We start from the raw sequence: 21,519 nt of genomic DNA, 5'->3' as shown, positions 1-21,519 counted from the left end.
TGTGTGTGCGGGGCATTACTTTGCTCCCACCTCCGAATCGGAACCAGTGATCATAATACTCTGGATTTTTCTGTTCTTGATGGAATAAACTACTAGAGCCTTTACCTCCTTTTCCTTTCATCTGCTCTTACCGCATCACAAATAAAATGTGCCGGAGGAAAGGGCAGACCATTTTTTGTCGTACTTTTGTATCTATTCCGAGTTGTTTCCATCAAGAATGATCTATGCTGTGGTTTACCAGAGTAATCCAAGATCTGCCTTGTAAAGTCATAATTTACTTAAATTCCAGAATTGTTTCCAGATTGCCCAATCTCGGAATAGACTGAGCATCCCCCACTGCAGTTTAGTAAACACATATTTTGTTGCACATTTACCGCTCTTTCAAGATGGTATAAAGAAAAAAAAAATGTTCTTTTATCATTGAGTTTATAATACTACATTATCGAATGAGAATACAATAAAAATGAATATGCGGGTATGGTGCTTTATATAAAATAAAAATATACTATAATAGGGGAGTATGCAATCCCGGATCTGGGAGTGATTGAATTCCGTCATTAGGGGCTAATTCAGCTTAGAAAGCTAAATAGCGAAAAACGCTAACAGGTGATGCCCTGTGTTGGGCAGCCACCACTGCATGCTAGAGAAAGCAGTTGTAGTTTTTTTTTATTATGCCCTTATGTATGAAGCGGTGATAAGGGCGGGGAAGTAATAAAGTGGCTGATACTTTTCACCAGCTCCTAACAGTCTCTTTTTAAACCCAGCCTGTAACTTAACAGTCAGGAGCTGATTGGCCGGTGATAAAGTACCAGGCACGTTATCACTTCTCCTCCCTTATCACTGCTTCATACATCTACCCCTTAGTTCCCAAAAAGTTGCATATTGTGTTCTATTAATACAGTCGGCTTCATCTTTTTCCCATCTACGTTTTGGCGCACGTCTTTGCATTTGCATAGTGGAAACTTTCAAAACTGTTTGCTGAGCATAATTTGTGCATGTAAATGACTTTGCATTAGATACATTTGCATAATAAAATGATGCCTTTGCTGTGTAGTAAATAGACTCGGGCTGGATAGATGGAGACCGTTTTCTGCTTCATTTTCTTCATTTATGTGTAATTATCTCACATTTTCTGCAGTGAGCTGTTTTGCTCATTTATGTTTTTTTTTTTTTATACAGCCAGAGTGAGGCACCACCTGGTGACACTGTATGTACCTGGAGTGTGTGTCATAATGACATATGCAAAGTCACAGACCATGTTATAAATACAATAACTGTAAATATATTCCTGCACTGTTGCGTTTATATTTGCGTGACACTAGCTAATTCTCTGAGCAGCTGTAAATATTTTTGGGTACAAGACCCTGTGCTGTTTATGTACAGGCACGCTACCTCTGCAAGTGCTATTTATCAATGGCAAGGAACCATCGACAGGGAATCGATGGTCGCACTGTCAGTGTATAGCACTGCTCGGGCAGTGGCGGAATTTGTGGGCAGTGAGCCCAGGTGCAAAAATATCATCCCCCCTCCCACACCAAATCACACATTATGCAACATGGCAGTGGGGGGTACAGGGAGAGGCAGAGGGTGGTAGGGAAAAACAGTGGGTGACAATGTTCCCAGCTTGGGGGTCCAGCAGGGGGCAGATCTATCAGAGAAGGGGAGGCAGCAGCTAAGTAGTATGTCAAGTGGGGCTGTACTCTGTGCCCCTTGCGCTGAGGGGTAAAAAAAACCCCATTGCTGCACTTGGTGCCATCAGTAGTTGAGAATCATTTGTTCTCCACCATTTATGATGAAACCATTTTTGGAAATCATCGTAGGTTGCCAGCTATGGATGACCCATGGCTATCTGTACACTGTGCTCCTGAAAAGCATCCTGTGCCACAGCGGAGGAAAGGCACCTGTGTACTTGTCACCGTGGCGTAACTAGTGAGAGTGCAGGGGGTGCAGCTGCTATGGGGCCCAGGCTGCTTTGAAAGGCCCACTGCACCCAGTCATGCGTGAAGCCGCCAGGCTTCATCCTGAGCCTCCACCTACCCCCTTTCCATGCCGCGGTCCCATCCGTATGTCCCTGCCTAGTCAGTGTGCTGTGCCGTTTCTCAGTGCAGCGAATGCGGCTCCTACCCACAGTGTACACACTGTCATTACTCCGGGGCCAGATGACTCTGTACATGTGGGCCTTTTCCAGGGGCTTATGCTAACCTGCTCTAGCTGCTGGTAATGCTGGGAGAGTATCCGTGTGAGTCCCTCTAAACGCCGCCGTACTTCTGCGCTCCTGCAAGGCCCCACTGCAGCACACCTTGGGCCAGATTCTCTAAGCTTCAAAAGTGATAAAATGGAGAGTGATAAACAGCCAGCCAATCAACTCCTACCTGCCATGTCACAGACTGTGTTTGAAAAATGTCAGTCAGGAGCTGATTGGCTGGCTGTTTATCACTCTCCATTTTATCACTTTTGAAGTTTAGAGAATCTAGCCCCTTATCCGGCTACAGGGCCTGCCACATTACATCTGTAAGTGTTATCTTCTATTTGTGCGTGTTTGTATGGGATGCAGTTAAAATCCCGGCGGTCGGGATCTCGGCATTCAGAATCCCGACCGCCGAAATCCCGACACATTCTCCCTCTGTGGGTGTCCACGACACCCCTGGAGGGAGAATAAATTAGTGTGTCGAGCGTAGCGAGGCACCGGGCCCGCTGCGTGGCGAGCGCAGCGAGCCCGCAGGGGGGGCGATCCACGTCCCCCCCCTTGTCGGGATTTTGGCTGTCGGGATTCCGGCGTCGGGATTCTGAACGCCGGGATCCCGACCGCCGGGATTCAGTACTGAATCCATTTGTATGTGTTACTTTATGTGTATATGCATTTGTGTGTGAGTTTATGTCAGGGTTGCCAACCCTCCCAGAATGGCAGGAAGGATCCCGAAAATCGGGTGCCCCTCCCGGCCCCCCGGAAAGGTGGGCCACCCTCCCGGATTCCGGCAGACCCCCTTCCGCGCCCTAACGTACCAGTGGGTAGAAGCTATAAATTGCCGCGATTCGCGGCTTTTCTGCGGAAGGGGCGGGGCAAAATATGCTAAGTATGCATATTTAGCCCCGCCCCCTCACCGGAGACCCGCATATTGCGGTATTTGCATCACTGGGGGCAGGGATTCATGATGTCTCCATCAGGCCCCGCCCCAGAAGTAATGCTGACAGTCTCCTCTCCGGGCTTCTCCCGGAGAGGAGACTGTGAAAGTCGGCAACCCTGGTTTATGTAACATGTGGAAACCATCCCCCAAACCCACACCACGATCCCTGAGTTTGCCCCTGCCCTCCCTCCCACTATGTCTCCTCCTATCACCTCTGCCTTCCTTAAGTCAGTCCCCGCTTTCCTCTTGGGTCCCATTTATCAATGACCGCAGATGTCTCTGAGGCTAGTATCATTATATATTACTATACTCCTATACTGATCAGTGCACTACAGTGTGGTGCTGATAGAGTCTACCGTTCTGGCTATGTTTTTTTCATGTGGGGACCAATATGTATTTTTTTTTGTGAAAAGGGTGCGGGTGGGGGTCCCTTTCAAGATTTTGATATGGGGCCCACAAAGTTCTTGTTATGTCCCTGGGTGCACCTGCCGGGTGACCTGGAAAACGGGAACTGTGTGGGGGTCCCGAGGATGGAGTTTGTGAACCCCTGATCTAGGATAGAAACTGATTGTAACCTTCTTCCCATGAGTACAGAGACGGCGCTGGTAATACACTATTGCCTTGTTTTACAGGGAGAGGATGCATGCCATGGAAAAACAGATTGCCAGTCTAACTGGACTGGTTCAGACTGCACTTTTCAAAGGGCCTGGCCCGAGCAGCAGTAAGGATGCACCTGGGTAAATATGTAAAACCTTTTTATTTACATCTGGCCAAACACCCAGGGCTGAATTTACTATGTTGACAGCCAAATGACGTTATGAATGGGTGGCAGACAAAGCTGCCTGGCATGTGTCAGCAATGTGCAGCCACACGCAGACTGGCAGCCAGGGCTAAGCCTTAGTAAGCACTCGGGGGTAGATTTAGTAAGCTCGGTGAAGTGATAAACCGTCTGGTTTTTATCACTGGCCAATCAGCTCCTACCTGTGAAGTTACAGGATTGGTTTGAAGAATGACACGTAGGAGCTGATTGGCCGGTGATAAAAACCAGACAGTTTATCACTTCACCGAGCTTAATAAATCTACCCCAAGGTGTGTTGTACTCACCGATTTCTGTGACTTTTCTGTACTACTACTACCAGAACAATCCATCGGTGTGCATCCAGTGGTATAGGCCTATGGGTAGTGCAACTGTCTCTATTTATGAAAGAAATAACATTCATATTTATTTTTAAATTACATTTTGTTCAAAATCCTTAATTAACTTACAATCATCGCTGTCCTATTACATATGAGGTAGAAATTAATTGGGAGAACATTGAAGTGTGGGGTGTTTTTATTAGTTAACCTTTTAAGTGCCAAGTGTATTTGTCAAAATAGGTGTGAAAAGTGCCAAGCAAGCCTTTTTATTCATCATAATGACCTGTAATATTGACCTTTTTTTATAGGAAATATAATCTCTTTTTACATAACATTTGGCACTCAAGGGGTTAATATAAATAGTCCCTGCTGCTAGTGTTATAAGACCCATGAACCAAGGCGCCATTGGCTTAGAAAGGAAAGTCATTGCTCTTTACTCCTCCCACTTTGCATCTATCCTTGCCTGAGGTGTAATCACCACAGCCAAACTTCCCAGTAACTGCTCTATACCAGCCTGCCACCAATGTCATACCCTCCAACATATTGGGCTTAAAAATCGGTACGGGGGTGTGGCCATAGGTGGAGGGGCGTGGCCACGTGTAAAGGGGGCGTGGCCACGACCCTTTTACTTTGCACTTCCAAAAATCCCAAAATTATAGCATCCCATTTAAAAAAAAAGAGACAGCTGTGCTGGCTGTCCCTACCTCAGTCCCCATCGGCTGTGCGGGGTCTGGCTGGAAGATGACTGAAACATTCTTTTATCCCAGCGCCGGCTTGCGCTCTAGTGGCTGGGTGCAGTCACTCTGGCACGCCGCACACAGCATGCTGGGACTTGTAGTCTCCCCGCAGCCATGCCATCCTCCAACCACAGGCTATCCCCTAGCAGGGAGAGGCAGGCCCGCTGCGTCCCCCCCCCCCCCCCCCCGTGCACCCTGGGAGATATAGTTTTAGCAGGCAGCTCCCCCACGCTCTCTGGAGAGCAGTCGTCAGTGTTTTGAACTACAACTCCCAGAGTCCCTCAATCACCCTGAGCTTCTGTGATAAAAGCGGTACATTCGGTACAGCTTATTTTAGCCGGTACAGACCGTTAAAAAACGGTACTGTACCGGGAAATGCGGTACAGTTGGAGGGTATGCAATGTCCTTGTGTCTGGTTACCACAGCAGTACAGGGGAGACTATAATTTACCGGCTCTGACACCCAACATGTCCAATCTACCTGGTCAAACTCTAATTGTCTACACCAATATATTTAATAAGCAGGAATCGGGTGTTATATATACAGTTGCATTTAATAGGGTGATGATTGCATGAAATGCATGTTTTGAATAAGGGTCATTCGCTTCTCCTAATCCATTGAGCATGTCTGGGTATATAACATATTTTTGGAGGAATAGTGAATATTAGACATGTAACGAGAGAAGCACGTGCGCTATTAACTCAACCTAACCAATCTGTGGAGTACTATAAAACAGGCTCAGGATGGGTGCGATCTGGTTAAGGACAGTTGTGTCCGATTCTAGTGAATTCATAAAAGCATCATTATTTCCCCCAAATGCCTTTTATTTTTTTTCTTTATTTTATTGTCTAAAAAAAATATATATCTATATATTTTTTTAAGGAACAAAGAAAACTGAATTAATTAATAAATGTCCTACGCAATAGTTATACATTGTGGTTCAGATTTATTCTGCCCGGTGAAGTGATAAAGTGGCTGGCACTTTGTCACCGGACAATCCGCTCCTGTCGTTTTTCAAACCCAGCCTGTAACTTAGGCCAGATAGGAGCCGATTGGTGGGAGATGTAGTACCAGCCACTTTGTCTCTTCACTGAGATTAATAAATATTCCACTAGGTCTCTAATCATTTAGGCAGCTTATCTGTGACCTGAACCAAACTAAAAACTATAGCCTCAGTTCACTGGTAACTAGTGATATCACTGAGATTTCGGTCCATCCTGGGAATGTCCTCCTACAACTAGTAGTCCTGGTATTGCCTCTGGCACTAACTATATTCTCTGCATTTCTTATTTCAGTGAAAAGGTCTCAAAGTCTGCAAGCAGCACACCTCCAATTACCGACAGCCCAGGTAAAGTATGGGGAACAGTTGGAGTCAATTAGTCCTCCAGCTTATTGAGAAGTCATTCTTTTATTCATTCTCTGTTGTTTTTAACACCCTGCAGCTGGGCATTCTGGGTATAGCAAATGGTCACCGTTTGAGTTGTCTGTTATAATACATCTACTGTATGGGAACTGATAAAGCACAGTGGGGCAGATGTATGAAGTCTGGTGAAGAGATAAAGTGGAAGGTGATAATGCACCAGCCAATCAACTACCAACTGTCATATTTCAAACACAGCTGATTGGCTGATGCAATATCACCTTCTATTTTCTCTCTTCATCAGGCTTAATGCATCTGCCCAAGTGTTGTGATCATAATGCCTAATGCTCAGCCATACTTCTAATAGGTACAAATCCAGAAAAACATAGCAGATCTCATATCAGAGTGCAGGTCAGGACCTATGCAGCATCTATGACTGTACAATGCTAATATGATGGTTTCAGTTGATACATTGCGTTAAATTGATTTTTATTTTTCCGGATGCTGATCATTTGCCTCTGCCTGTTATAAATATCACTGTTATTATTTGTATCGAAAATATAATCCAGTGCTTCATATTAAGGGGATTCTGTGGAAGATGATGGCAGTGTTCTAAAATACTATGTTATGTATTTTGTTATATTGGCATTGTACAAGCAGAAATCTGGGTACTCTTTACCTAGCACGGCGCCCACGATTTTGATCGTGGGCATCGCAGGTAAAAAAATCGCGGGCATCGCGGCCATTGAGTGCACTAAAAATCGGGTGCGACGCGACCAACGCGATGCCCGCGATTTCCCATAGGGAACAATGTCAAATGTCTCAATTGACCCGATTTTTCTGTTCAATGCCTCAATTGACCCGATTTTTCCATAGGAAACAATGTTAAATGGCCCACAGAGGCCAAATAGCCACCCTGAAGTGTGAAATGGCCCCCACAATTGTTAACACCACCCCACGATCAACGTCAACCCGAAGCGTGGCGAGCACAGCGGTACGCGTCCTACGACCTTTTCATACCCCCACTATCCACGTCGGCGTGGAGTTGAGAATAGAATAGTGTGGCGAGCGCAGCGAGGGGACGCGGATACCTTCACAGGTAAACGCGTCCCTTCGCGGGCTTCACAGGTATCCGCGTCCCCTCGCGGGGCTCGCCACGCTTCGGGCTCGGTGGCTCGCTGCGCTCGCCACACTATTCTATTCTCAACTCCACGCCGACGTGGATAGTGGGGGTATGAAAAGGTCGTAGGACGCATACCGCCGCCGCTCGCCACGCTTCGGGTTCACGTTGATCGTGGGGTGGCGTTAACAATTGTGGGGGCCATTTCACACTTCAGGGGGCCTATTTGGCCTCTGTAGGCCATTTAACATTGTTTCCTATGGAAAAATCGTGTCAATTGACGCATTGAACAGGAAAATCGGGTCAATTGACGCATTGAACAGGAAAATCGGGTCAATTGAGACATTTAACATTGTTCCCTATGGGAAATCGCGGGCATCGCGTCGGTCGCGTTGCACCCGATTTTTTAGTGCATTCAATGCCCGCAATGGCCGCGATGGGCGCCGTACTAAGTAAAGAGTACCGAAATCTGTATAAGTACATTTATTTTCTGTGTCTCCCCATCAAGTAGGCAATTCTGTAATTGTAAGTCAGCATGTAGCTTCCCTATCAGCTCCCACCTCCCAGCCTGTCACTCCCATGCCCATGCATTATTCTCTATGTAATGCCACAAGATATACCATGAACAACACTTCTGCTGTCATGTTCAGAAACCTATATTGTGGAGTATCTAGATTATTCTAGATCTAGATCATTACTCAGCAATGGGGTGGTATACTCTACAAGACACATACTACTAGACGTTTTTCTTTTATATATTTTGCAGAAACTTACCCTAAATCAGCACCAAATGGGTCATTACATGTTAGCAATTGCACAAGTCTTATTAATATCAAGGATGTGACTCGTTGTAACATTGACTCTGAAAACCCATACATACTAGAAGATATGAAAGACGAAAGATATTGGTGAACAATTTCCCTTGAGCTGATCATGAAAGATACTGTATTGTGCATCCACACTTAACACTAGGTGCAAATGGCATGAGCAATATTGGCAGATTGACCTGCGTGTCCGGAAGATATCAATATCACTAACAATGAAGGGGGGGGGGGGTGCATTGTTAAAGATATCAGGCATACACACTAGAAGATATTGCCATATTGCTCACGACCCTGACCCAGTCCCGTTCTCGGCTGGCTCGACGGTGATTCTATGTCCTGCCTGCCGAGCGCCAGAAAGGGGGCGTGGCCGCGAGAAATGGACGGAAATTGTTAAGCTGCGGCCGGGAGCTCGACAATTCCTGGCCATTCTCGGCAGAACGGGCCCGACTGTTCAATGCTGTAGGGGAAGACCGCATTGATTAGGGCCCCGCTGCTATTTCCCCCGTCAGGAATAGCGGCGGGAGATTGAATACCCCCCTAAGTGTTACCATTTAGGACGGTATCCTATTAGTTGTGATACGGTCTGATATTGCTATTTATGACTGATGGTCTTTATCATGGTATCCAATTAGAAGCTAAAAAATGACCTGTGATAACTTCCCAATTCCATGTGTTATCTTGGCTCCAACGGTTGCTTGTCACGGATTATGCCTGATCCTCATAAGTTCTGGAATCGGGAGGCGGAGCATGCCATATAGGGGCTAATTGGAAAGCACCTGGCAAAGCTATTAGCAACAGCTAATAGGACACTGCGGTGACAGGCAGGTGGCTTAGCGGATCCACGGAGATGGTCCGTCTTATAGACGAATGTAAGGCTGTACACCATGGAAGGGCTTTGTAGCGGTGTTTGCATAAAACCATAGATGTCCCACGATGTTTTAACCTGTAGTTATAAAGAGGAAGCACTATATATATAAAGTTGCTTTCTTGGACACAGCGGACATCCGCCTCAGCTCTCTTGTGCCCGATATTGTTGACAACAGAGAACAGTAGCTGACACGTAGTTCTGGGCCCTTCTACCTGTGCATTTGAATGTTACTAGTAGCTCTGTCCTAGAAGGGAACTCTATGTTTATGTTTAGTTCTCTGGCAATGCTCCGCTCTGCCCCACGCAGCTGTTCTTCTCATTGATTGTTTTCACTTTTGTGGGTAGAAATTTCTCACTTTATCATCAGAGTTCATAGTGTTACAGTGTGTTCATTGTTGGTGCCTCAGAAACACAGGGCTCAGTCAAAACAGGCAGAGAAATTTTGTTTGGTGTCCAAAATAAATTTCCTGTCAGCAGAAACAGAAGACGCGCTTTGTTTGTCCTGCAAAACACAATGAACTTGCAGTTTTGTGATTAACCCCATTTGCATGGGATGTTCGTGTCGGCAAAACATGAGGTGACTGAGAAAATAAAGCAGTTCACCTCCATTGGGGAAGGCAAGTTTAGGCTGCGTAGCACTTTTGGACACAGTGTTGTCATTGCACACAGGGCAATTTCCATACACGCAGTAATATGGTTCATGTAAGAGTTGCAGGTCAGACGTCAGAATCTAGATGTTATTACTAAATATACCAAGGGGTTCCTGTATTATTACCCCTGGGGACCCAGGCTTACATTGGCGTGTTTGACCGAGCTCGCTCACATACTATATTTTGAAAGCCCTGGGCCTTTTACAATCGGTGACATGTCTAGTACTTTCTGTGAGAGTGTAAGAATTGCAGCTATGCTGCGATTGTCACTTAAGAATGTGACACCTGGAAATGGCCCCTTGGGGTGGGCATTATAGGTTGCACTACACAAAGTATGGGATTTTTCATCCATGGTTTGGTAACAAGGTGAAATTGTGGCCCTGGCATAAGAAAAGCATTGTTTGGTTTGTTTTGTTAGTTTAGTTCTGGCTACAATTTGAACATTTTCGTTTACATTTTTTTTAAATACTATATTAGGCAATGTAAAAAAGAAAAAAAAAAAAGATTAGTTCAGTAGTGAGTTCATAGGGCTGGATGCAATAGCAGCCGAGTCCAATGGGTGTGGGATGCCGTCCAAAAGTTGATGTTTTTTTTTTAAAGGGGCAATCCTTGACATGGCATGGTTTTGCCTTGTGAATGATTGCCCCTTAAAAAAAAGGTCTGATTTTATCTGACATCCCACATGGCTGCTGGACTCAGACGCTTATAGAACCGGCCTATAGTGTACAATGGTTTAGCAAAAGAGGAGTAGAGGGACCCACTGCAAACCTATGTTTTAGGGAGGAAACTCATGGATTATGATGAAGAGAGCAATGTTCTGCAGATCACTTGAGGATCAGTAATGCAATAATCTGCAGACTGTGCAAAAGAAGAAAGTGATGCTTTCTTTGTTTTTGCTGCACTGCAGGTGGGGCAGATGTAACGTGCAGAGAGAATTAGATTTGGGAGAAGTGTGTTGAAAGAGAAATCTAAATTGCAGTGTAAAAATACAGCAGCCAGTATTTACCCTGCACAGAAGCAAAATAAATCACACAAATCTTATTCTCTCTGCACGTGTTACATCTGCCCCACCTGCAGTGCAGCATGGTTTTGTCCATTTGAGGCAAAATCCAGTCTGAATCCCCTGTTGTATTTTCATGTTGTTTTTCTGTTTGCACCTTTCTTGACTGTCTACTTTATCGCTCTCCCCAAGGCTAGTTACTGCATATACCCCAGAGCCTGTAATATGACAGCCATCCTGTCTCATTATGTACTTTGTAATAATTGTGTATGACTAGTTGTTACATTGTTCCTGCAGGACACGTGGTATCCAGTGGGAAGAATTCATTATCCATTGTTGAATCTACAACCGTCTTCACTCCTACAGCGCCACCTGCTGGATCCACAGATAAACATGTCAGCCTCCAAGTCATGAGGCGAAACATCGCAGAGCTGCGCCATCAGCTACACAAGATGAGACAGCTGCAGGTATGTTGCCGTCTGCATATCGGTGTATTTCAATCTGCTTTGTCATTTTAAGGTTTTTGTGCTGTTTGTATTATGTCTACGGAGTGCAGCTAAGTCCTTCACTTGTGGAACTACAAATCCCATGTTTGTGCGTAGTTTCCCGACAGCAGGAGAACAACTGGTTGCCCTCAGTTCAGTGGTTCATCTTTATGGTTGGAATGGCAGGATGTGTGATCAGTTATAGCTATAATATATTATAGTCATCAAAAATAATAATAACATCAATTCAGTAAATATAGCAAGTACCATAAAGGTGAGATCCATCTTTTGGGGATCTACTGTAATCCTAGATCAGTGGCAGGACTTTACCTAGAGCAGTGATTTTCAACCTTTTTTACCTTGCGGCACACTAAATAGGATTTTAAAATTGCCAAGGCACACCATGAGATCCCCACAGGGCAAAACACATTGGTTCCCACAGGAAAAACACCAAACCTTTTGGCCCCCATATAAAAAAACAATCACACTGGTCCCCACAGGTAACAAAAATAAAATACATTGAATACATGAAAAGAAGAGACCAGTAAATAACAGTTGAACTGGTGGTGGCTGTAAACTGGTTTCGGCATCTCTAGATCTGGGGGCGCACTTGAGAACAGCTCAAGGCACACTAGTTGAAAAACACTATGCTAGAGGAACAGTATATGAGTCCGTGTTCTGCACTAGATCTATAGGTGATGAAAGGACTGGTGTTTTCTAGTGCAGCATATGTAACATGTTGCTGGATGAGTGGGGAGTGGAACGCCTAGGCACACCTAGTATAGTCCTTATCAATGCAATGGTGTTAGGAGTCCGCCCATTGTATTGCTTCGTTCAGTCGAGTATCCCCGTAATACGATCTGGCACACATGCCAGCCATTTACATTTACTGTAAATTAGGTTTTCCTACAGGATACATACAAATGACAGTTGGTTAGGATACCGACGCTGGTATCCTGAAAGCGGGAATCCTTACAGGGGTCTGGTAAGTATACTACTTACCTTCCCTTTCAGCAGCCTAACCATAACCTTCCTCTCCCCGCAGCCTAACCCTGACAATCCCCTCTCCGCAGCCTAACCCTGACAATCCCCTCTCCGCAGCCTAACCCTGACCTTCCCCTCCCCGCAGCCTAACCCTGACCTTCCCCTCCCCGCAGCCTAACCCTGACCTTCCCCTCCCTGCAGCCTAACCCCAACCTTCCCCTCTCTGCAGCATAACCCCAAGTACCCCACTAGTGCCTAAACCTAACCACACCCATCCTTTGTCTGACCCTAACCCCCCTACATACCCACCTGATCCTTTTGAGATACTGCCACCAGTCTTCTGGCGGCAGTTGTGATGACGGCGTCGGTATACTGAATGCCTAAATAATATTTCTGGCAGCTACATTGTTCTTCATTCCAATAGACATTATTCTGTATTGCAAAAAACCCCGCCTATTTTCTAAGATTGTATTAGTGTTTGAGAATGATTGCACTCTATTTGGTCAAGCCACTTTTCTTGGCTGAAAATATAGCCCAGAAATAAGAATGCAGAATGCGCCACCTACAGCTGTAAGTTAGTATTGCATCTTTAAAAAAAATATGCAACATACAGTACAGTATCTAGGGGTACCGTTTGGATCTTTAGGTCGACAGTCTTTAGATCAGCCACTATTGGTCGACAGTCATTAAGTAGACACATGGTCAAAAAGTCAACACAAGCAAAAGGTCTACATGCATTTTTCATTATTTTGGGGTGTCTGTGTTGACATAGGTCAACATGGACACCTTGAAAGTGTACCGCAACCCCCTTACATGGAGAGCGCTTTGGACACGGTACCCTGCTGCACTGGGCACACTATTTTAGTCTCTCTCTATGACCACTGGGATGGTAATAGGAACAAGTCGTTTTTTTTTTTTTTTAATTCTTGATAAACTCATGTTGACCTTTTCCCAGTGAACCATTTTTATGTTGACCTATTGCTTGCGTTAACCTATCTGTCCAAAAATTAGAACATCCACCTTTATCTCTCAATAATGACAATTGGAGGTATTCTTTATGTTGTTTTTCTCTTTCCTATAACAGTGACTGAGGGTAGGAATTCATTTCAACAGTCAGCCAGTCTGCTTTGGCTAAGAGAAAAAGAATTGAAAGAACCTTGTAGTCTCAGAGAGGTGTAACTGGCTTGGACAGAGGTGTCTTCCATTTAGCATTGGGTTATTTGCATGTGTATCCTTTTGGAATATAGCCTGATATTCCCCATAACTCATATCATTGCTGCAGCATGGCTACTGACCTTTATACCTCGTACACTCCCACAGTCCAGTCATTCCGCTTTGTCTTTTAATGAAAAATATTTGACAGACACTTGGGCAAAAATGTAAAGGTTAGCGTAATTGTGGAAAAACGCGTTGGGTACTTTCCAGTGCACTGCGCTGCCTTTACGGGAACAATAAAATGTAAATCTCTTCCAGTTACAGGAATCAAATGTTAGACATTCTTTTTCCATTTCAATTCCTTCAACCTGTAAAACTATTTAACAGCTAGTTAAAAGCCCATCAAAATGACAGCTCCTGCAATGTACTTTCACTTTGAGCTGTGACAGTTTTTAGCTCAACTATGAGCCCCACCCCAAGTCCCCATTTGCTACTATCTCCAATCTGTCTTTACAGCTTCCTTTCTCCGTATCCAGGAAAGTTTGAAACACATCAGTGTCCCTGCAAAAATTGTTTTTAATTTCTGGGATGACAGCTTTTAGCACACAAAGGAGTAATTTGGTCTGTTGAGTGGCCTCTAGTTTTAATAGATGTGAGGAGTAGTTAGCCTTTTATTTAACTAGAGAGAGAGAGAGAGAGAGAGAGAGAGAGAGATTCTTGACTGTTTAACTATGATGTTCACAGAAATTTCTGAAGGTTTTTGCTCTGCGCATGTGCTGCACTGAGCATGTGCAGATCAGGTTCTGCAACGCACACGCTGTGTCCCAAAAGCCGCAGCAGGGTAACTGACATGCGACTGGCGTTTAGGGTCAGCGAGTGGCAGAGTTCCATAAAACGGGGGCGGCTCAGAGAAGCCTGCAGTGGGTGCCTTTTTATTAACGAAGCCTCCTATGGCTTTTACGTATTTTAGCATAGCAGGCGCATACAAAGACACAGCGGCTATGCTATTTGCATACATCTATGATTCACCTCCTTAATGCAAGAATTCCATCTAGATTACAAGTGCCATTAACCCTTTGAGTGCCAAGCAAATTTGTCTAAATAGGTGTGAAAATCCCCCCCCCCCCCCCATTTTTTTTGATTCAACATAATGACCTGTAATGCTTATCTTATGTAGTAACCATAATAATTTTCTGCACAACATTTTTTTATTTGAATTTATATAACAAATGTGAGTGACGGTGGCAAATTTTAGTGGATATTTTGAACATCTCTCATAGATGTTGGCACTCAAACGGTTAAGACATGTGCAAGGCACGGTGATACCAAATCAAGAGGTGTGACCACAGTTCCATCAAAATGAGCATGGTGCTGCACAGGGCTTAAAGTGGTCCTGGAGAGGAGGTGGAACTCCTTTATCCTAACATCGACCCCTCTCCCCCCCACATACCTTATTAGGTAGAACCTAAACCAGTGGCAGGGAATTTGTGCCCTACCTCCCATAAAAGGAAAATGATCCCAAAAGGAAGGGGTGTGGTCACACAATGTCCCTCAGCAGCTCCATGCCATGTGTCTCACCGGCATGTTCCCTACCTCTGAGTCCCTCCGGCTCCCTCTCACCCTGTCTTCAGCAAGCATGGAGCCAGCTCCTCTTAGTGGCTCTTCTTCACTTCAGTGGCAGTGATGGCATGACATCACATACGACGTGTAAGAAGAAGAAGCCGCTGGGACAGGCTTTTCTGTTTTACTGTTCGGGGCTGTGGTAGAGGTGGAACTGAGGTCCCCCTACCATTAGAGGAGGTGGAACTCAGGTCCACCCAGTTCCCCCTCACTTTAACCCCTGGTGCTGCACACTGCAAAGGTGGGCCCGGGTAATTAGCACACATTCCCCCTCCTCCCTGCTCGGGTGATTGGCACACATCACACCTCCTCCCTAGGCACACATGCATACTGCTGATGTATCCTTAGTGTAAACTCTTAAAATATGAGGATATAGCAGAGTTCAAATAAAGTGCATTTTAGTAAATATTGCGCAAACTGAGAATTCAGATCAATACATTTGCTGTGATCGATCTGCAGTCAGTTTTCCAATTGGTTGTTCCCCTATAACAGTCTATGGGAATGTGGCTAGCATATACTTGGTGTTGTACCTTTGAGGTAATGTTCTAGATTCCACATTTAGCTCGCTGGGGTTGAGGCTGCTGTTTAATTATCACAAAAGCCATGTTTTTGTTTCTCAGTGGAACTAGAAATTTTTTCTATGAAATGTGACCGCATGTAATTAAAACATTAAAAAGCAGGAGAGAAAAAACGCACTCACTTTCATTTATTTAGTATTTCAAATGAGTTTCATCTTATTTAATTGGTTCTCTGCCACAGTGGAACTTTAGGAGTTCTTCTTGCCAAAGTCTCTTTATCACAGCTACACATACTATGTTATTTACAGTAATTGGCGAGAAATAATTAGACCATTCTACTACAGATAATTGCACTTCGTCATCCTCACATCTTTCTCATGTACAGCCCTTTATAACTGTTTATGAAAAAGAAGCCTTAATTTGTGAGCAGAGCTAATGTGAGAAGGTAACGCATCTAATACTTCATATATAAGTTTATACATAGGCTTGAATGCAGTGGCGGATCCAGAGGGGGCTGCAGCACAGTTCAAAATTCAAATAAGGGAGCTGCACCAACTGCCATTCCTAACTGACTCACTGACAGTGGGTGTGTCTCACCTTTTTATATTTTTGAACTGTGCTGAAGTTTCCCCTCTGGAGCCACCACTACTTGTGTTTCATATATACATATTTACTGTATATGCTGTTGTTAAAGTCTCAAATATATGTCTAAATATTCTTAAATTGTCAAAGCCGAAAGCTATATTTCATGGGGTTATTTCTCTGCTCCGCGCTGCTACTTTTTCTGAGCCGTTTGAAGCCTTCATTAAAAATGATGGAAGGCTCTCACTTGCCATAGTAATGTCATATGTTCCTAACCTGGTCTTCTCATCTAAACTTAATTAGATGTGCAGTAGGAACATATTACTCTCAATATTTGACTTAATAGTACAGTAAGCCTTTCCACATTAACATTAAAGGACCACTAAACCTGTCACAGAACGTAATCTGAATCAAGAACCGTTAAATACTGAACTCATTTTTGACATTAATAGTAATTGACAAGAGCAACACCTTTCCGGAATGGAAACCTTCTTCTGGTAAATGTGCCTATTTGTCCACTTTACACATTTATCCGTGACATCATGGCACTGGCACAATGATGTCATTCTTCAGAATCCTTTCTCTGCCCCCAGCTTCATTAACTCCCAATAAGGGGACAGTAAACTTACCAGAACTCTTTAGACATGAGGACTTTAGTGATATAAAGTCATCTTTAGCCCTGAAGGTGTAAAATACATTTCAAAGAAATGTCCAAGAATATTCCCGAGCGGGTCAGCTACTCACTTCAGAGAATGCAAACTCTCGCTACCTGTTTGGTCCATTAAAATATCCGCATTACAATAACAAAATTCTCAAATGGCATATGCCAGTGGTTCACAAACTTTCTTGGATCATGGCGCTCTAGTGTATAACCATTTCTTCAAGGCATCCCTAGTCCAAACGTTTCTTATTGATAAATAAAAATGTAATCGATTAAGTAAAGTGTCATCCTTGGGTTCAGTTATGTTGTGGTTCTAATTGTCCACGTATTTTACGAATGGCTGCCACCAGCACTAGATTTGTCCATCATGTTTAGCGTAAATGATTTGTTTTTGTCCTGAACCACCAACCTGAAGCAAGTATCCCAAGGCCTTCAGGGTAGAAGTATGAAGCCGTGATAAGGGAGGAGAAGCGATAAAGGGGCAGATGTATTAAGCCTTAACAAGAGATAAATGCAAGGGTGATTGAGGGCCAGATGTATCAAGCTTTAAAAAGTGAAAAAGTGGAGAGTGATAAACAACCATCCAATCAGCTGCTAGCTGTCATTTTTTTAACCCAGCCTGTAATATGACAGATAGGAGCTGATTTTATCACTTTGTGAAGCTTAATACATCTGGCTCAAAGAGAGATAAACGTCCAGCCAATCACAACCTAACTGCCATGTTACAGGCTGTGTTTGAAAAAAGTCAGTAAGGAGCTGATTGGCTGGATGTTTATCTCTTTTAATCACCCTTGCATTTATCTCTTGCTAAGGCTTAATACATCTGCCCCAAAGTGCTGTCTAGTTTATCACCGGCCAATCAGATCTTAACTGTCCCTTTTCAAACCCAGCCTGTAACTTACCAGTCAGGAGCTGATTGTGTACATATTAGCATCTATTTAATATGAACATCTATTTAGCAGAACTTAGAACACTAACATTCTCATTCTACTAAGCTGAAGAATGCCATCAAGCCAGAGTCAATGGCATCATCCAGCCAATTAGCGCACACTTGTCCACTTCTCCATACATACAACACAGCTGCGGGGTGCACGAGCACTGGCAGAGACCAGTCTTACTGTATATATATGGGATATTTCTACTTAATCACAGGTTTCTTGTAAGCTGCAGCATCAGGGATGAATTGTGTGCAAGATTCTCAGGAGACACAAGGAAGAAATGAGAACTGATTTCTTTTGTGTCACAGCTGCAGAACCAGGAGATGGTAAGAGCGCTGATGAAGAAGGCAGAGCTGGAAATCAGCAGTAAAGTGTCAGAAATGGTCAAGAGCCTGGAGGACCCGGTGCAGAGACAGCGCGTCCTAGTGGAACAGGAGCGCCAGAAGTATCTCCAGGACGAGGAGCAGATTATCATAAAGTTAAGGTAAAAAATAAATAAATCGAACAATAAATATAGAACATCATAACGATTCTTGCATAAGACGTGGTTCCGCTATGGAGTGGTTTACCATACTCAAGATGGCATGAACACTGACAGAATCAAAACGTGGGTTGGATGTCTGCATTACAGGATATTAATTAAGGTATGCCTCCAAGTCCCCCTTGCGGTCGGGCATTGTGATATGTATGGGGAAATTTACTAAGATGTGTATTCTACTTCACATGTGATGTGACTATGGGCAACCAATCAGAATCTACTTATTTATTTAGAACCCTCTAGAAGATAGTAGACAGGATCTGATTGGTTGCCCAGGACTTTAGTTGCCCAGGACTTTGGGTACTTGTTTCCTAGCACGGCCACAATCGCGTCCATCGTGTACCTTAAAGTTAAGGGACGCGATGGACCCGATTTCCTTTGAAATCAGTTCCATTTTGCCAGCAAAGGCAAAATTCGGGGGCATTGCGTCGGTCGCGTGCATTAACATGGCCCCCGACGCGATGGACGTGATTTTGCCGTAGGCTTCAATGTTAAAATATTTTTAACATTGAAATCGGGAGCATCGCGTCGGTCTTGTGCCATTATAATGGCACAAGATGAGATGGACTTGATTAAGTCCATTTTACATAGGAAACAATGTGAAATGGGCCAATATGATTGGTTAAAATATGGTTAAAATGTTACGCAACCCCATTGTGAGCGTCACCCCACGATTGACGCCAACCGGAAGCGTGGCGAGCGCAGCGAGCCCGCGAGGGTCGGCGGTGCGCGTCCTCCGACCTTTTCATACCACCGAGCCCGAAGCGTGGCGAGCGGACACGTATACCTGTGAAGTTATACGCGTCTCCTCGTCCCAGGGGCCCTATTCACATTTGATTTAATGTAAAAATCGGGTCGATCGCGTCGGTCGCATCGCATGCGATTTGGTCGCATGCGATGCGACTGACGCAATTTTTCCGACACGATCACCCCGATACAAATCGGTGTGGCCGCGCTAGGAAACAAGTACCGTACTTTGTATTCATAGAACAATCTGCTTTTTAAAAATAACCTCTTCTTAAACCCTGCCACCCACCCCAATGGGAGCCCTTCCCCCTCTTATTATAGCCTAGCATTTGATGTCTGCACATTGTGTATAGCATAGCCACAGGTAAGATCATTTTGCATTTATAATTATATAAAAAGTCAGATGTGGGGTGAACGTTTGGCCCAGTTGTTCACCTTGGATTGCTCTGGCCGGGCCGTTTTGGGCACCACCAACTATTTCTATCACTTTGTATTTTTTTTCGTTATGTAACCCCTTCTCACATCTATTTATCACTATTTCAACACTCCTACCTCTGAGCAGCTACTTACTAAACAATCTGGTGGTGAGTTAGCATAATGTCACTGCGGAGCAATCGGTGCATCAATGGCTGCATGAACCCACAATAGAACTGTATGGACGGGGCTCTTGGCTACAGCCAACTATTAGGTCTTCCTGACCCTCTGCCCATTGGATACAAGTAGGATAAAGCTTGGTCTTTATTTTTGTAGCAGGTGACCAGCATACTAGGTAAATCAGCACAGCAATAATGGTACAGCATTGTAGTATACAGGTGTCACAGCATAGTACAAACACTTCAGAGAGCTCCAGTGGTCCCTACCATAGCCCACACCTCTGCCTACTGCTTGGGCAGCTATTCCACCATCAAGCGCAATAACCCTCTTCCCTGGAAACACTTATATCAGGAGAACACAGGTGCTGCTTAATCAGCCCAACCCAGATCGTATCAGTTAGGTAACATGGACTGGATGTCATTTTCCTGCTGCAGATCTAAAACCTGGTCTGGATTTCCCACATTATCCTCTTGTGGGAATATGCTGTACGGTATCTGCCACAATATATATATAGATATGCCATCTTACATTTACCTTATTACGCCATGCAGCGCGAGATGGCTAGTGTAAATGACCGACAAGGTCCCGTGCAAAATTGAGCGTAATTTTTTGCCGAAAAAATGCATTTTAATAGCAATAACATGGATTCACGAGGAGTCTGTGCTGATTAATGTGATATGACACTTGTATAGTGTGTGTTAACATGGACACACGAGGAGTCTGTGCTAATTAATGTGATATATGACACTTGTATAGTGTGTGTTAACATGGACACACGAGGAGTCTGTGCTGATTAATGTGATATATGACACTTGTATAGTGTGTGTTAACATGGACACACGAGGAGTCTGTGCTGATTAATGTGATATATGACACTTGTATAGTGTGTTTTTTATGGAGCAGAACAGAACTTGTATTGGTAAAATGCAAATTAGATGCTTAACACTTTGAAGAGTCTCAAAGGGGGTGTTTGGTTGCAGCAAATATGTATTGTATGAGGACACCTCTGTACACACACACAAACACACACACACACACACAGTGTAAATAGATATTGGTAATAATTTGTTGCTTGCCTCTACATACACTACACAGATTGGTTCATTTGTTATCCTCTAGTTAGGGTGCATCTATTCGCCCCAGAATACCATTAAAACACAGATGTACTATGCGTGGAGTAATTCTGCGTTTCCATCATTTCGGTAACAGCAGTTTCCTGCAGGTGTTCCCCCTTCCTGCATTGCTACCATCTCGCATGCACACGTTTACTTGTACTCCCGAATCTACGCGCGCAGAAGGCATATTTGTCATGGAAGACAGATAATGTGTCAGTATTTATTGCAGGCTTTCCCGATGCCCTTGGTCTGCATCCATAATCACAGTACAGTCTGCAAGACGCTGACATTTTTATAGAAATGTTCCGTTTTAGATTTTTTTTTTTTACCACTTTATTCTCCGCTCCTCAATTTCCAATGACAGCATTTTCAGCACCTATTCCTCTCTGTAACATCAGCAGCTGTTCTACCTATGAGCGCTTTCTAACAGACTGCTCCTGCACGCAACAGCTGGGGATGTTCCAGGAGAAATCAATCATCCGTCCAGTGCGCAGCGCCAGAGACATTTGTATCTGCTCCTTACTAATGCATTTATTAAGCTGCTGTGCTTTAAAGAGGCACTCTGTTTTACAGACCACTAAATCAGTATACCATCATATGCAATGTATCGCATCACCGTACTACACTACAACATCGGCATATCTGCAGGAATTTATTTAGGACGAGGGGCCAGATGCACTAAGCTTCAAAAGTGATACAATTGAGAGTGATAAACAACCAACCAATCAGCTCCAGCCTGACATTTTTCAAACAGTCTGTGAC

The 21,519-nt window shown here is 44.2% G+C and overlaps 1 protein-coding gene across 13 annotated transcripts in view; it reads left to right on the top strand.

Annotated features, from left to right (window-relative positions):
• The window catches only part of KIAA1217 (KIAA1217 ortholog), a 632,840-nt gene that overhangs the window by 586,164 nt on the left and 25,157 nt on the right, over nucleotides 1-21,519 (top strand). For all 13 annotated transcript variants that reach the window (XM_083189268.1, XM_083189269.1, XM_083189270.1 and 10 more), the window contains 4 exons: nucleotides 3,758-3,862; nucleotides 6,295-6,347; nucleotides 11,118-11,287; nucleotides 18,072-18,247. In XM_083189268.1, the coding sequence (XP_083045394.1) occupies nucleotides 3,758-3,862; nucleotides 6,295-6,347; nucleotides 11,118-11,287; nucleotides 18,072-18,247 (504 nt within the window). The remainder of the gene's footprint in view (nucleotides 1-3,757; nucleotides 3,863-6,294; nucleotides 6,348-11,117; nucleotides 11,288-18,071; nucleotides 18,248-21,519) is intronic.

This window comes from Crinia signifera, chromosome 5 (assembly GCF_055691185.1).
Source record: "Crinia signifera chromosome 5, ASM5569118v1, whole genome shotgun sequence".
NCBI lineage: Eukaryota > Metazoa > Chordata > Amphibia > Anura > Myobatrachidae > Crinia > Crinia signifera.
This window is presented reverse-complemented; position numbering and strand designations above follow the sequence as displayed.